A 14427-nucleotide genomic window follows, 5' to 3' on the forward strand; every position below is an offset into this window, starting at 1 on the left:
TGTAAATACAGCTGTGACCTAGATGCTGGGGAAGTTTGCCCCTCTTCACAGCACACCTCCAGGCTGCTGTATCTCAAAAGCCGCACTCCTCAAACTGCTGGGATGCCAGGTAGCACCAAAGTTGACTGGGACAAGAAATGCACAGCCCTGCAGCAGCTGCTGCTCTGTGAGAGCACCAGGACAGCCTCTGGCAGATGCAGAGCCTTCTGCTCTCACCAAACTTACGCCAGGCTGACCTGTCCTCACTGTCAGACAACAGAGACCTGTTCAGAAGTGAGGTCAGGATGATTCTGACCATAGAGCTGGCAGATGCATCTTGGTTCACCCCATCTGAGGCTCTGCTCCAGGCTTTCTCTGTGGTTTTCACATTTGCCTTTAACCTGTCCAAGACACAAAATGGTACCTAGAAACCAATCTCTGCTATGGCCTGTTGTCATCTGAGGGACTCAGATACCCCTGGAAATGAACCAGTTTTGCCTGAAAGAGCACAGGCCAGCATGGTGTATTTCCACCCTGTTTGGTAAGAACATGGCAAGCCAAATTGCTCCATCAAATCAATTCCTGCTGCATTAAATTAATGTTGATGGAAATGCAAGAGTGCTTATACTGGCTTATAATTAATGCTCAGTGAGAGCATTATTTAATTATAGGTGACACCCTCTTCCTCAGTTCTGTTGATGGTTTGGGGAACTTTCATGTACCAGAAGAGCAGTTGAGTTTCCCCAGCCCAGCTGGCTGTGGCAGTGCCAATGGTGCTCACTGGCTCACCACAGCCAAACAAGGATTCAGTCTCTGGATAAAGTTTTCCCTTGATGCCCTCCTGACCATCCCTCACTGCTGAGGCCACTTCCAGGAGAACAGGAAGGAAAATGCTGAAAAAGAGGGACTGGAAAAGACCAAATATTTTGACCTTTTGGTGAATAGCTTTGGCTGAAAATATACATCAAATCATTTCAGTCCAGCACTTTTAGACAAAGCTTTCTGATCTTTTGTTTTCAACTGTCGTTATTTTAAAATTTGCCTACATTTTGAAAGATGAAAGAAAATGGAAGCTGTTAAACAGCAAGAGAAAGAACTTTGAAGCCTAAATAAAAGCATTTCCTTTCATGCTTGAAGTTTGAAGATACATAGCTTTTGATGCTTTTGCTTTACAAACACTTCCTCACACTCCATAAAGTTTACATTTAGTCGGCTCAGCCCATACTCGTAGATGAAGGGTGGGAGCACTTTCATCATTAAATGAAAAAAAAATCATTATTCATGCAGTGCTATTTATCCTGGGCCAAAGCAGTCAAAACGTTTCTCTGCAGAGTGGTACAGTTCAGGGCAAGGCTAGGGCTACCTGTGATGCTCAGCCCCTGGCCTGTGCGTGCTGCTCAGAGGAAACCAGCAGCTATCAGCAAGCACAGCCCCTCCTGGACAGCAGGGTGGAGCTGTCAGAAATACACAGCACGATCCCTCTCTTTCCTGTTATTCACTGGCCTTTCAGTGCTGTCAGCTTCCAGTGACAAATGCTTCCCTCTCAGCCCCTGGCCTCACTAACTGGCTGCTCTGAGCCCAGGATGGGAGGTTTGGAATCACATTCCGTGTTGGGTGGTGCAGTGGCTGTGCTGCCTGTACCAGCCGTGCTCACATGGCAAGAGCATGCAGTGAGGGAGGTATGGCAGGATGGAGCATGGTACAACCCAAAACTATCCACAAGAAAAGTGAAGAGCATTGTGTGAAGCACAGAAAGCTAAGGCAATGCAAGATACATCAGTGAGCATTTTCAGAACAAGAAAACTTCCTCTGCAAACTGCTCGTCATCTTCAGCTCCTGCTGCCAGGTCCAGCCCAGGACAGTTCTCCATTGAGCCCAATTGTAGAAAAGCACATCACATGCAATCAAGTAACAGATAATGGCTGAAATGAGGCTGCACAAAGTGCTGACTGACTAGGTGACCAGACATGCAGATTTTGATCATACATCAGTTGGACAAGAGGCTAGAAAGCAACTCTCATTCTTGCAGCTCCCACTGAACTTCAAATCTTCCTAGTGATCAGATGCTGCAGCGAGCACAATGTTCCCCAGAGACAAGAAGACAGACTCCCACCTCTGTGAGCTGGGTAGCTGCAGAGGAAAATATGTTCACCAGACAAAATTGCACCAGACAAAATACTGGCTAGAGGGCTCCTAGATAAGCCAAAGTTCCCAGTGCAAATGCTGATCCTGTATTTTTAAGAATCCTAAGAAACCTGTGGGCCATCACAACTGTGGTTTATTGCCAGGGACACACATACTGAAAACCTGTGCCCAAAACTTAGTGAGGCGAGCACTGACAAGGGCAGAGATCCCTCTTTGGTTACACAGGTGTACAGTCAATGTAGTGCATCTTAACTCCTCCAGGTCAAAAAAATGTAATGTGAGTAACTCAGCATAGCATAGCTGGGAGCCTTTAACTCTGTTTCTTCCAGATGAGGGTCTAGCTCAGTCTCATGCCTAAAAGCAAAATCTGCACATATTTATACATTAGGTTCTTACTTTCCTAGAGAAGCTTTAACCATTTGATTCACAAATTGTGTCTTTATGATCCTCCACATCTTCACCTTACAAAAAAGTAGGCAAGATATTTTTCCTTCTTCACAGGCTTCATCATCTCAAAAATGGGTACGCAGCTTTTGTTGCAACACTATTTGACAATTACCATGTGCAGAGTAGGACAAATTTCAGTCATGAAGCTTCAGCTGGGAGGGCAGAGAATGTAAGAGACATCCTGCAAAATGTTTGCAGTTTTCCTGTAGTTGCTGACTCTTTGCTACACTCTCACAGATGCTGAGAGGAAAAAATTTAGACCAGATAATGACAGATCAGAGTCTATGCTGCACTTGGCATCATCAAAAGATAACTAGGGGTCTTTAGGTATTTCCAGTCTATGAAAAAACAAAGCCTTTGAAGGGTTCCTAGAGGGTCCCTCTCTGTCCAATTGTTTTGGGGACAACCAGCTAAATTACACAAATATTCTGTATAGAACACCTGCCATATCTGAGGAACCCTAATGCTAACCAGCCCCGTGGCAGGGTGATGCATGCCCTAAAAGTTTTTACCATTGCTTTCTGACCACAAATTTTCAGAAGCTGATACCCATGTACTTCCTGAAAATTGTGCTTCTGAAGCTGGGCACCCCCAAATCCCTAGTTGCTTTTAGATACATTGGTTATAGTGCTTTTGATTCAAGCTTTTCCCACCAGATACCACATAGGCTTTGCTCTCCCTTTGGATCCTGGGGCTGTGTCCCTTCTCATTGCACAGCCACAGTAATTACTCAGTTTTATGGCTGAGTAACTTTTGTCGTGCCACCACTTCTTGCAGGCTCTGCCTGAGAGGAAAATAAAAGTCATGAAATGAATGACTGCCTGACTTGGAGTCAACAATCTCTGTCCCAACTTCAGACACAAAAGCATCTGGATTTAATAATACCTGTTTATAAATAACGTTGTATCATCATTTGTTTAAAAAGAAGTAAATCCTAATGTTGATTATTTTTGAACACACCATGAGCTTTCTGACATAATGAAAAGACAGGAAGAGTCCCAGGGCTGGCATTTCCCCAAAAATGTAGATTGTTGTGGGAAAGGAGACAGAGTAAGCTTCCTGCTTTTGTAGAGGGAACTTATTTTTTGAAGTAAGATAAACTTAGAGCAGTGCTTTTGTAAAGACCGAGGCTTATTTTACTCTCTGCTATCACACACACATCAGCAGGCAGCGCCAAGGTGGAAGTGAGCCCCTGCTAGTGTTTGTCAGCAGCACGTTCCACACAGCCTGACCACGGCACAGGGCAGCACACTCGCTGTGCATGGGGCAGTCCTGGCACAGCAATGGTGAGGTGCACAGCAGGAGCCTGGGCAGCATCACACTTTTCTTCTGCCACAGGATTACCCTCTGTCTCCAGCTCTGCCCTTGGCTGAGCAGCAGTGGGACTCTGGCAGATCCTGGGTGAAGAGAAATTAGTGGTGGAGATTATCCTTCCACAGCCAGACAGCAAAGTTGATCCTGCAGACTTTCTTCAGGCATCTCTTCAAGACTGAGAAAGTAGCAGCAGGGATGTAAGCTGGATTCTACTGAAGACTAGTGGAAAGATGTTCTTTCACTTTGGCAGCTTGATTCAAGTATGTTTCTCTCACAGACACGGCAGTGATGAGGGCCAGAGCACAGCAGACAAAGAGTACCCCCTAGCTGGTTGTGACTAAATCAATGCAACCTGCAGATATGTGCCTTTGGGTAGGAGCCAAGCCCAGCTTCAGTACACATAAGTGCGACTTGCACTGAGGACTGTGGGCTAAGTGAGCCATACCAGCCCCAGCCATCCATAGCAGTAGAACCATATTTGTTTGGAAGGCTTCTGTGGCCAGTAAAAGGCAAAAATTAACTTGGGAGGTGGAAGTAGAAACAGCTGTCATGAGGTTTTCTTCTACATCAGCCTGTGATCAGTCAGAAGAGTTCCTCTGACAGTGGAAATTCTGAGTAATCCAGAAAAGAACTTCAGCATATGATTCTGTAGCTCAAATCTGTGGTAAGACCAAAGCCCCTTGCAAGAGGAAGCCTGACTTTATCACAGGACATAACTGTAAGGAGTGTGCAGGGCTCTCAGCTCCTGGCAGGAATGGGTCTGTTACTCCCTAGTCCAAGATGCATTGTCATTGCAGGTGAACCAAAGTAGCAGCAAAGCCCTGGGATCTGGTCTGGGATACCTGGAACACATCTGCCAACTGATTGAGAAGATTGGGCAGCTTCAGGAGCACAACCTGCGTCTCCAAAAACAAGTGTGCAACTTGCAGAAAGAGCAGAAGATGAGTCAGATAAAAGAGGTAAGCAGACACTATATATCTTCCATTGAGTAATAGACTAGTACGTCTTAAATAATAAACTCATGGCCCAAACAGAAAGTTCTGTGTGCGGGAAATGCCAATTTACCACATTCAACACCCACCTGGGCTGGGTACTGTGGTCTTCAGGGAGGCCTCAGGCACCAGATAGGTTTAGTTTCCTGAGGCTGGGATTGAGCTTCTATTCTTATTCAGTTTTGTTTCCCAAATGTGCTTGCTTCTGTTGTGTTAAAAAGCACTCTTCTCACCTCATGCAGTGGCCTGCTTCTAGTCAGTAACTTCTTCTCTGCAGTTGTAAACTTTCTAAGAACAGATCTCCTCTCCTCAATGCTGTCAAAACAAAATCCTTGCTCTTTAGCAATTGTGTTTTGAATTATAAGATCTTTCATTTCCTTCTGGTTTCAAATTGTCAAAATCTTTTCACAAAGAATTTCACAAAAATTTTTCACAAAACAGACACAAAGGGAAATACAAACAGTGATACCATGACCCAGCTCCATGTTTTTTTCCCTCCCTGTGCTCCTGAGCTGCCAGATGAAGAATCTCTGACATGAAACCTTTTCAGTGTTCCCATTTGTCATTTTTATCAGCCAGAGCTAGCTGGAAAATTTGACTGAAATTTGCAAATAATTCCAGGGTCTTCCTAGCATTTCCATCAGCATTTTTTAGCCCCTGCATATTTCATTAAGCTCTACCCCACCTCTTCTTCAGTCACACACCAGATTTCCATCGTCTTTCCTCCCCTGCCTTTTTGTTTATTTTAACACTCCCCAAAGGAACAAAAAGGGTTTATCACACTCAGCTCTTTCTTCCCAGCTGTGCTGTGGGGAGTCTTTTATTCTCCCGATAGCGTCATTGTTCCCCTGGTGCTGCTCTCCCACCTGCTGGGACTGGATCTGCAGTAGGTGACTGACTCCTCCTCAGAGCCAAAGCCAAGTTCTGAGTCAAGTTGCAGAGTAGCTTGTCATTTCCATGTACCCATCTCTCACACTCAGAGGAATGCAGCCTCCTACATAGAGCCTGGGAATTGTTAACACATTTCCTGAAGCTTTTAAACTGTGAGTCATTGCTCACTCAAAGTAACTCTTCCAAGCTGCAAACTCATCTGGTGGATGTGCCCCCTCCCAAGCTCCCACTGAAATGAAAGGCACCGTGCTTTCATTTAAATATTCAAAACTTTGATCTTTTTGATAGTTCTGAAGGTCTCTCAGCAGTGTCTTCTCAATGCATTAGTCTCATACTGTTCAGTGGGGAATTGGATCCTCAGATGTAACATTCAGCGCTTGCAGCGTGGTCTACAAAACTGGATGCTCTCAGGTATCCTGTGGTGTCTGCATCTCCTGTATTTGAGCAGCTCTCCATCACTTTGTTCTTCAGTCATAGTCCCTCTGAGCAGAAGAGGAACATTGCTGCTGCCCCATTTGAAGATTGCCATCCACAATTTGGATGGCAAAGACTCCTTTACAAACCATGTACACTCTTCATGTAGACTAGGAGCATGGAAAGGTTTCCATGTCCCAGACATGGCTAGGACACAACCCCAAAACATGGGGTTAGCATGGTATTAACAGCTGGTCAAGAGGGTTGTAGATAAGCAATGCTTGCAATGCTGTTCTTGAGAGGTGCACAGACATCACCACTGAATGGCTTTGATCCTGGGACACAAAGGGAACACTGCTGTTCCACATTCTTTCCTTTACAGGGAAATCTATAATACCATGGGCCAAAACCAGCATCTTTTATCAGATTTGCTAAGCATCTCCCAAAGGTATAGGCAATGCAAAGTGCCACACTGCTGTGACAACATATCCAGATGAGCAGTGACATTGAAACTGTCAGTTGCTTGGGGGCTCCAGAGGAGCTAAACTGGTTCCAACACCAGTAAACAGCTTGGCTTCCTTTCTGCTTCAGCTGGATAAAACTCTCCTTCCTTCCTACCCTACTAAACTCTTCTGCAATATGGTTGTGCAAGGCAGAAAATCTCCCCTTCCTCACTTCACCACAACAGCAGAAATACACAGACTGAAGTACCACATACAGTCAATCTGGCTGGTAACACACAAGAGAACTGTGGCATCCCATCAATAAAAATACAAGATGTTGTTGTCTGTGCATGCTCCAAAACAAATAACAGCTTAAAACATGAGTCATTGTTATAACTGATCTGTTTATTTACACTAATGCCTTAGCTGAACAGCTCTGTTTAGAAACTTGTATTCAATTCCTTCTGGGAAACAAACTGAAAAGATGCTGAGTATCAGGCAATTTAAGTTAAATGCTAATGAAGCCATGGAAGCTCTGTATTACTAACTACAGGCTGTTCAGACTTTTAAAGAATTAAATAATTTGTCTGGGTTCTGGTGGGTCCTAGGACAAGGATGGCCATCTCTGGGCTGGAATGTTTACAATTTCTCTGTAGTGTGCCACCACCCATTACCTTGGGCTGTTGCAGTCTCAGAACTTACATACTTTTTGTCTGGTACAGGAATACCTTGTGCAGCATTGCTCCTGTGGAGCCATCAGTATCTTCCTTAACTCATATCAAGACATGAAAACAAGTTTTGCTGGAAGGAGCAGACCTCACAGCCTCTTGGTTCAGACTGGAAACCCTTCTGATCTTTCCATCATCCCAGAAATAGGAGCAAACACTGAAAAGCTGAGCAACTGCAATGGTGAGTTCAAATACCTCTAGCCTGCCCTCCTGTTTGCCACCACTTGGCCAAACAAGCTGAACAGCCACTTTCTTTTCCCTAGGAAAGACAGTTGGGAACAAAGCAAGGTTTTAGTAGAACTGAACCCTAGCTGAAATCCAAGAGAAGAAATTTAAAATGCTCTGTTTATACCTAGGATTTTAACAATGGCTGCTTCATGTGTATTATTTGGGGGGTTTTGATTTGTAGCTGTGGTTGTAAAGATTAGGCCAAATGAATTATAAAATAGGTCTTTTGGAAACTTTGCATGCATGAATGGAACCATTAGAGGAGCCCCCCTCCACCCAGGCAAGGTGGGATTTGATCTAAGATGGAAAGCCTTATGCCTGTTGTTAGTCTTCTACCCTCTCAAGTAGGCACAGAACGCGTTCCTGGAGGATGATTTATTCTATAGACCAAGTGGAAATAAGCCCCCAGCTGCAAAGCTTTGACCCAGAGACCAACTTTTCCAGAAGGCTGAGAAACACTGGGCTCAGCCTACTGATGATAAAACCAGATGAAAAGTTTGTTAGATATGAATCTGCTCACTAAATGAAGCTGATCAGTTTACTTCAAGCCTTGGATTTCAGCTTGTTTCTAATACCTGGTGAAACAGAACAACTTCATTGCAGGATTGAGTCAGGGCCTTTGGGATCACATGGGGTCTTATCCTGTCTTTAAGTCCTTAGGGTTCTCATCCCATCTGAAGTCATAACTTGCTGCCAGCACTGCCCAGATGCCATCCCAGCAGGACACTGGAAGTAAGTCCTTGCATTTCATTGCAGGAAGTGAGAGATACCTGGAATCAGGAAAGAGCCAGCTGATGGTGGGGCTCAGGAAGTCATCAAACAATAGGAACAACAAGGAGAATGAGTTCAGAGAAGCTGGGAGTATGGCTGAGGGACAAGCTTTTCTGTCAAAGGACCCTGCAGTAAGAAAGGTGAGTGGTAAGCTTGGAGCCTGACTCTGAGTGGGACCCGTGGGAGAAGAAGAGAGAAATTCACAGGTAGATCAGAGTGAGGTGCCAGGAGAGCAAGGGAACCTTGTCTGCTACTGAGTGGAGCTGGGCCAGTAAGGGCTAGGGGGGCCTGTGTCTCTCTGCTCCCAGCCTTAAATGAAGAAGGACTATGTCTTTATGCCAAGAAAGACACAAATGGATCAGTGGTGCAGGGGAGAGAAGCACTGCAGACAGCAGCATGGAGTTTAGTCCTCACCAACTCCAAATAACTTACTGTGTGGACTTTGTCATAATTATCTCCACTACTGATGCTAGTGAGATTAAACCAAGCATTCATTACCATTAATAAAAATTTTAGCAGGTCAATCCTTAGCTGGCCACAGTTATTACCAGACTGGCAGCATATCAATGTAATTAGCCCCAGTCCTCAAAGCATATTCCAGGGAATGTGTTTCAGCAAATCTGTGTCACTGAAGTGCAAGGCAGCAAGGACAAATGCTTTCCTCTCCCTTTCTTTCACATTGTTTGTGTCTGCCTCAGCACTTTCATGTTCCGGTGGGGTTCAGAAGTGCTGAAATGCCAGAGCAGAGACTCTAATCAGAGGATCCCCAGCCCTGCAAACAGGAAAGAGGAAGGAGTAGGTCTCTCACGGGAAAGACCTCTTGAAATTTCCACCCTTAAGTTGCAAATAGGTCACAAACACTTCAATGAACTTCAGAGCCCAAATTAAGGCTGAGGCCTGAAAGGTGCTCCACACTGCCTTGTGTCCAGCCAGCTTCTGGAGTATTTTAAATATGTGGGAAGTTCTGATGACTTCACAGGACTGTGGAACCAAGATCCATGCTCTTTAAACTGAATCCTCATTGTCTCATTACATCACACCTTAGTATTGTCGTTTAGTATTTGATATTGTACCCTGAACATGAAATGCCTCATTTATTCCCACAATGCAGGTATTTTATGGGAATTTTGTCTGTTACACTCATCCCCAGGCTACCAGGTACTATACACACGAACTGGCAGTTTAAATACAAAAGAGAGGCCAGAGGTGGAAGGAGAAAGAAGGGATTATCACACATGTGAGGGACTGAGTCTAAAAAGTGATAAAGGACTCGACCAAGGCTCTGGGTGCATTCCAGGGCAGAGCTGAGAACAGTGCTCTGTTGCAAACGCTGGGAGATGGTCTCATTGTCTTGTTATTTATCAGTGTATTCTCCTTTTGTTTCTAGGCTCTGGACGTCAGCAAGAACATCTCGGTATGTACTGACTGCCTTTGCAGAATATATTTAACTTGTGTCTGCATTATCAGAAAGTAAGCCCACGTAGTGCACAGCACTGTATGAACAAAAGAGGTTTACTCACCTCCGAAGTTTACTCTCATGGAAGACAGCAGCATCAGCTGCTCAGGCTTTCTGCGGTATCAGCAGTGCTTGCTTGTCTGAGACAAGCACAACGAGGGACTAACTGCTGAGGCCTCAAAATCCTTCCACAGCACACATTAATCCCAGCAGTAAACACAGAGGTTTGCTATTTCCATGGGTAAACAGTCTTGCTTATAGGCAATTAACTCAATAGCACTGAATAAGGTGTTGCAGTTCTCAGCTGAGCCATGATCTCATCTGAAGTTTAGAGCTGAAAACTTTGCAGTGTCCCAGGAAGAGCTATTGCAATAGGCATTGCTGGGGCTGGTGAGTGTGGCTGGGCAGCTGCCAGGCTGTGCTCTCAAGGTGGCCACAGCTCTTGTAGTAATGGCTCTGCTGGTGGCACAGCAGCACCAGCACACTGGAGGGGGAACCCCAGGACAGGGCAGAGCAAGGTCAGGAAGGTGACAATGACAATGGTTTGAGAAATTCACTTAAATGGGAATAATTTCTCTTCATTATGCTACTTCTGGGACATCATAACTTATATTCTGTTCCTCCGGTTTTCCAGTCATCACTTTTGGAAATTTAAAACAATATCGGAAAAAAGCCTCATTAGATTTTTTGATTCATAGCTCCATTTAGATCACAAGTCCAGATGAGCCCGGGCTGGAGAGAGCACAGATCAGAGACTGCCTCCTGAGACTCCCTGACCTCCTGATAATCTCTATTAGCATTTCAAATGTCAGGGCCCAATAGCTGTGGCTTGCTGACGTGACTGGGAAACAAAGGCTTGATCTCTTCTAATTCATGGTCCACAAAAGGTACCACCTTAAAAAAGGCTGATACCAATGCACCTGGCCTAATAGAAAGGATAAGAGGATCAAACTGCTTTTTTGGGTTTTGTTGTAAAGGCCCCCTGTGTGCATGAGAGTAGGTAGGAAACCAAACTGATCTTCTCCTTCAGCACAGCATAACAATAGGGTAAAACGTGCCCTTAGGCAGCTACTCAGCATTCACCAGTGAGGCACCCTCACTCTCTGAAATCCTCAGTCAGAAAGAGTCCTAGGCAGAGAAATGTTACCAAACAAAATAGAAAAATGATGGTATTACTCAGAGTTCATCAATCCTATCTCCTTGTGTCCTGTACAGATATAGGCTGGCCACTGGGCATCATTGCAGTGTTAAAAATTCTTCTGTGGGCCCTGACCTCTGTCTGTCTGAAATAAAGAAACTTCTCTCTTCCTACCACCCTGGAATACCCCCAAAGCATCATATGTTGACCAGATTAAGTCTGCCAGAAACTTGCCTCTGGTCCTTTAAGTTGTGTTTTCTCTTTGCTCCCTAGGGTGAGAGCCATGCTTGGAGGAGAATGAGAGATCTTATGAGGAAGACACGACTGACAAACCAGAACAAGCTGGGGCTGTCCTCTGCTGCTCTGAAGAGGTCCTGCCCACAGTTGTATAGGTGAGAGAACGCTATGGGAGATTTTCACTTAGTTTTGGGAGCCTGGAGGAGACCACTCCTTACCTTATTTCTGTTGCACATGCTGGTCCTGGCTAGCAGTAGCATTTGCTTCCTTAGTACCCAGATGCTCTGGGATCCCAACTGGATGTTACTTGTGTGAGAATCATGGAAACATTAGGGTCCCTAAAATAAGGTACTTCTCCCCAGTAGGGCAAGGGCATGATGACAATTAGCCAGAGCCATTCTACAGCCTAATTGTCTTTCTGCTCCTTCCTAAGCATTGCAGTTAGCATTAATGTTCTCTTTTGTCTACTTTCCCACCTTTTATCCAGTGGGACAGACCATCTTGTACCTGATGTGTGTTGGGATGGGACAGTCAGGATCAGCTAGATGGTTTTTGTCAGAGGAAGGAGAGATGAAGTTTGCTGAATATGTGCTCATGAGTGGGACCTGTTTGTTGCTGTAGATGAATATTTGGGTCAAATATGAGGTCTTATTTCTATTAATTGATCCATGCTGCTCCCTTGAGCAACTTTGTCTACCAGGCTGTTTGCAGCCTGGTCTCTGAGCTAAACTGTGTTGTGCATGTCCAGCTGGCAGTTCTGCCAGCTACCCCTTGCACAGATATTCCCTGTTCACTTGCCAAGTCCTCCCAGCTAGTCTGGTGAATTTGGAATGTTTGTGTATGTAATCAGGTAACAGGAAGAGCCTGGGTATCTTAGTCACCAAAGCAGGAGCAGTACATGGAGCTGTGCACCTCCCTGGATGTTTTTTCAGCTGAGATCTCAGTAACCTTCAGCGGAACAGCTCAAATGTGCTTAAGCCCTCCTCTGGTTTTAGAGGGGGTGATGTTGGGGAAACAGCAGTTGTTTAAGCACTCAGGAATGTCCTATTGTTCCCCTTAAGACAGCCTGTACCTACCTTACAAAATGCATAAGGGAACTGGGAGTCTTGTAATTACATCTGGGGAAAAAAACTCTGTAATACACGGAGTGATTTTTCCAGCTGGGAAAAGGTTGGTAGGGGTCCAAGCACACGTAACTGGAGAGCTTCCTCCTATTGTTTGGGAAACTGAAAGAAACACAAAGCAGAGAGAGATCAAACAGTTCCATCTAAAATAGATGGTGAAGCAGCTGGGGAAAAAATACAAACTCCTGTGAGCCTCCCCTCTAAACCTGAATAGAACCAGCACTTTTATTTGGGTTTCAGAAAAGTTCTGTCTCTGTTACTTTCTGCTTGCCCCATCTCCACAGCATAGAGGACAATGCCAGCACTCCCTGCATGAGAATTGAAGGCTAGGTCCTCACTGCCTAAATTAATGTATTTCCAATGAAGGCTCAGCCCAATAGCTCCTAGCAGAATTTCTAGCTCCCCAGAAATTAGTCTCCTAAAATGGACAGCTACTGCTATCATGGAAATGCTGTACAGTGAGATGTCAAATGGACAGATTTTTTGCCTATCTGTATCCAGGCATCTTCAGAGCTCTTGTACACTGATTTTTGCAGGCTTTTTCAGTAGTTGATAAAGGCCTTTTCTTCTACTAACTTTCTTCTCCTGTATATATATATAAAACCCTCGCCTCTACTCATGCCCCTTATATCCCTCCATTTCCTTTTTTCCTTCATTCCAGCTCTTATTCCCCAGCCCTATCTGTACTTGATCTTGCTCTTTTTACCCCAAACCCAGCAACAGCAGTGTACTGACCCTGTCCTTTTCACTGGTGTGTTCAAAAGTTGGGCACCTTATCCATGTGGCAGTTGGATATGCAGTTGCCCTCAGGGTCCAATGAATCAATGGCAGACCAACAGCTGCTGCTGGACAGTAAGACAGACCTTTCCTGCAGCAGTGTGAGAATGGTAAAGCAAAAGTCTCACTCATCTGCAGCTCTTGGCAAAGCAAACATTGAAACCCTGATACTCTCAGCATTTAAAGCCACTGGCTTTGTTATAATTTATGAAACATGTTTGTCCTGGCTGCAGGTCCTGTTTGTACATGCAGACATATGGAGCTGGCTGGCTTTTGCTTACCCGGGCTGTCTTGGGCTCCAGGTCTTGCACTGGAACAGGCTGGAGCCTGGTGCCCTGTATTAACATACAGCTCTGAAGGAGTCAGATCTGTTGCTTTTGACACCCAGTCCCACTTGACTCATTTAGGCAATTAGAGAAAGTCACTTTGTTTTTGTAACTAGGTCAAAGCAAATCCCCTTTCATGCTCCTACTCTGTGTATGATGAATAATCTGCTCCAGGGTGGTTGTTTTTCTTTTCTGTCTCTCTCTCTTTTTTTTTTTTTAACATGCACAAAAGAATTCCCATAGCAGAGAGAACTTGGTTCTTCTAGCAGGAGAGAGGGGAGGCCTGCCAAGGTAAACATACTGGCACAAGACTCAGTGGTTTGTCATACATTGTTCTAAAGAGGCTCAGGTTTTCATTTCATTTTCTTTTTCCTGCTAATACATTTGCTCCTGCAAAGCAGCATCTATTCTGTGCAAAGGACCAGAACAGATGGATGACTGACTTCATGATGGTGTTGTGAACTTAAGCAGCACGTGGTCCTCCACTTTCCAGGGCAGGATCTAATGTAGGAAGCTTTGGGCAATCCCCTCCTGATATTCCAGTGCAGATATACCCCCCTGGGTGTCTATGGGAGCTGTAGACTTAATGCAGAGGCATGGGCATGAGCTAACCTCAAATGCAGTGGTAAAGATGATAGTTTCAGTTTGAAGCCACCAAAAGCTTGCTGCTGTATGATGCCCACTTTGTTAGTGTGAAGTAAGCTAGAAAGGACAGGGCAGTTCTAACATTACAAAACCCCATTTTCAATATTGTGTAGTAGAAGTTGAAAAAGGCCCAAGAATGTCAGACTCAGATTTGAATGATGCTCTTCACATGGAAGATTAATACTAAGGTATTCTCAACCCTGTGCTCAGCATTGAGAAACCACCAAAGAATTAAAGAACATCAAGGCAGAAGATTGACTAGTCCATTGTAAAAGAAGTGAGAGCAGAATAGAACATAAAAATGTAAAACATTTAGGAAAAAAAAACAATATAGTAGTTCACAAAATAAAGAATCTGCACCACATCAGTCAG

The 14427-nt window shown here is 44.7% G+C and overlaps 2 protein-coding genes across 12 annotated transcripts in view; one reads left to right on the plus strand and one right to left on the minus strand.

The window, feature by feature from the left end:
* LOC130255066 (uncharacterized) overlaps window positions 1-14427 on the plus strand; it is a 29945-nt gene that overhangs the window by 12061 nt on the left and 3457 nt on the right. For all 8 annotated transcript variants that reach the window (XM_056495377.1, XM_056495378.1, XM_056495379.1 and 5 more), the window contains 5 exons: window positions 4683-4844; window positions 7348-7534; window positions 8338-8492; window positions 9740-9766; window positions 11220-11338. In XM_056495377.1, coding sequence (XP_056351352.1) covers window positions 4683-4844; window positions 7348-7534; window positions 8338-8492; window positions 9740-9766; window positions 11220-11338 — 650 coding nt within the window. The remainder of the gene's footprint in view (window positions 1-4682; window positions 4845-7347; window positions 7535-8337; window positions 8493-9739; window positions 9767-11219; window positions 11339-14427) is intronic.
* Window positions 1-14427, minus strand: part of ZP4 (zona pellucida glycoprotein 4) — a 37216-nt gene that overhangs the window by 11628 nt on the left and 11161 nt on the right. The window contains exons 9-11 of one of the 4 annotated variants that reach the window (XR_008840864.1): window positions 13366-13419; window positions 11402-12409; window positions 8500-9124 (exon numbers count right to left, since the gene is read on the minus strand). Coding sequence is in view for 2 of the 4 variants with exons in the window: in XM_056495386.1 (XP_056351361.1) it covers window positions 12261-12409; window positions 13366-13419 (203 nt within the window). In the remaining 2 variants the exon portion in view is untranslated. Of the gene's footprint in view, window positions 1-8499; window positions 9125-11346; window positions 12410-13365; window positions 13420-14427 lie in introns of those variants that run through there. The other 3 variants (XR_008840863.1, XM_056495386.1, XM_056495387.1) reach the window with 3 other exon arrangements.

The sequence above is a fragment of the Oenanthe melanoleuca genome, chromosome 6 (genome assembly GCF_029582105.1).
Source record: "Oenanthe melanoleuca isolate GR-GAL-2019-014 chromosome 6, OMel1.0, whole genome shotgun sequence".
Classification (NCBI taxonomy): Eukaryota; Metazoa; Chordata; class Aves; order Passeriformes; family Muscicapidae; genus Oenanthe; species Oenanthe melanoleuca.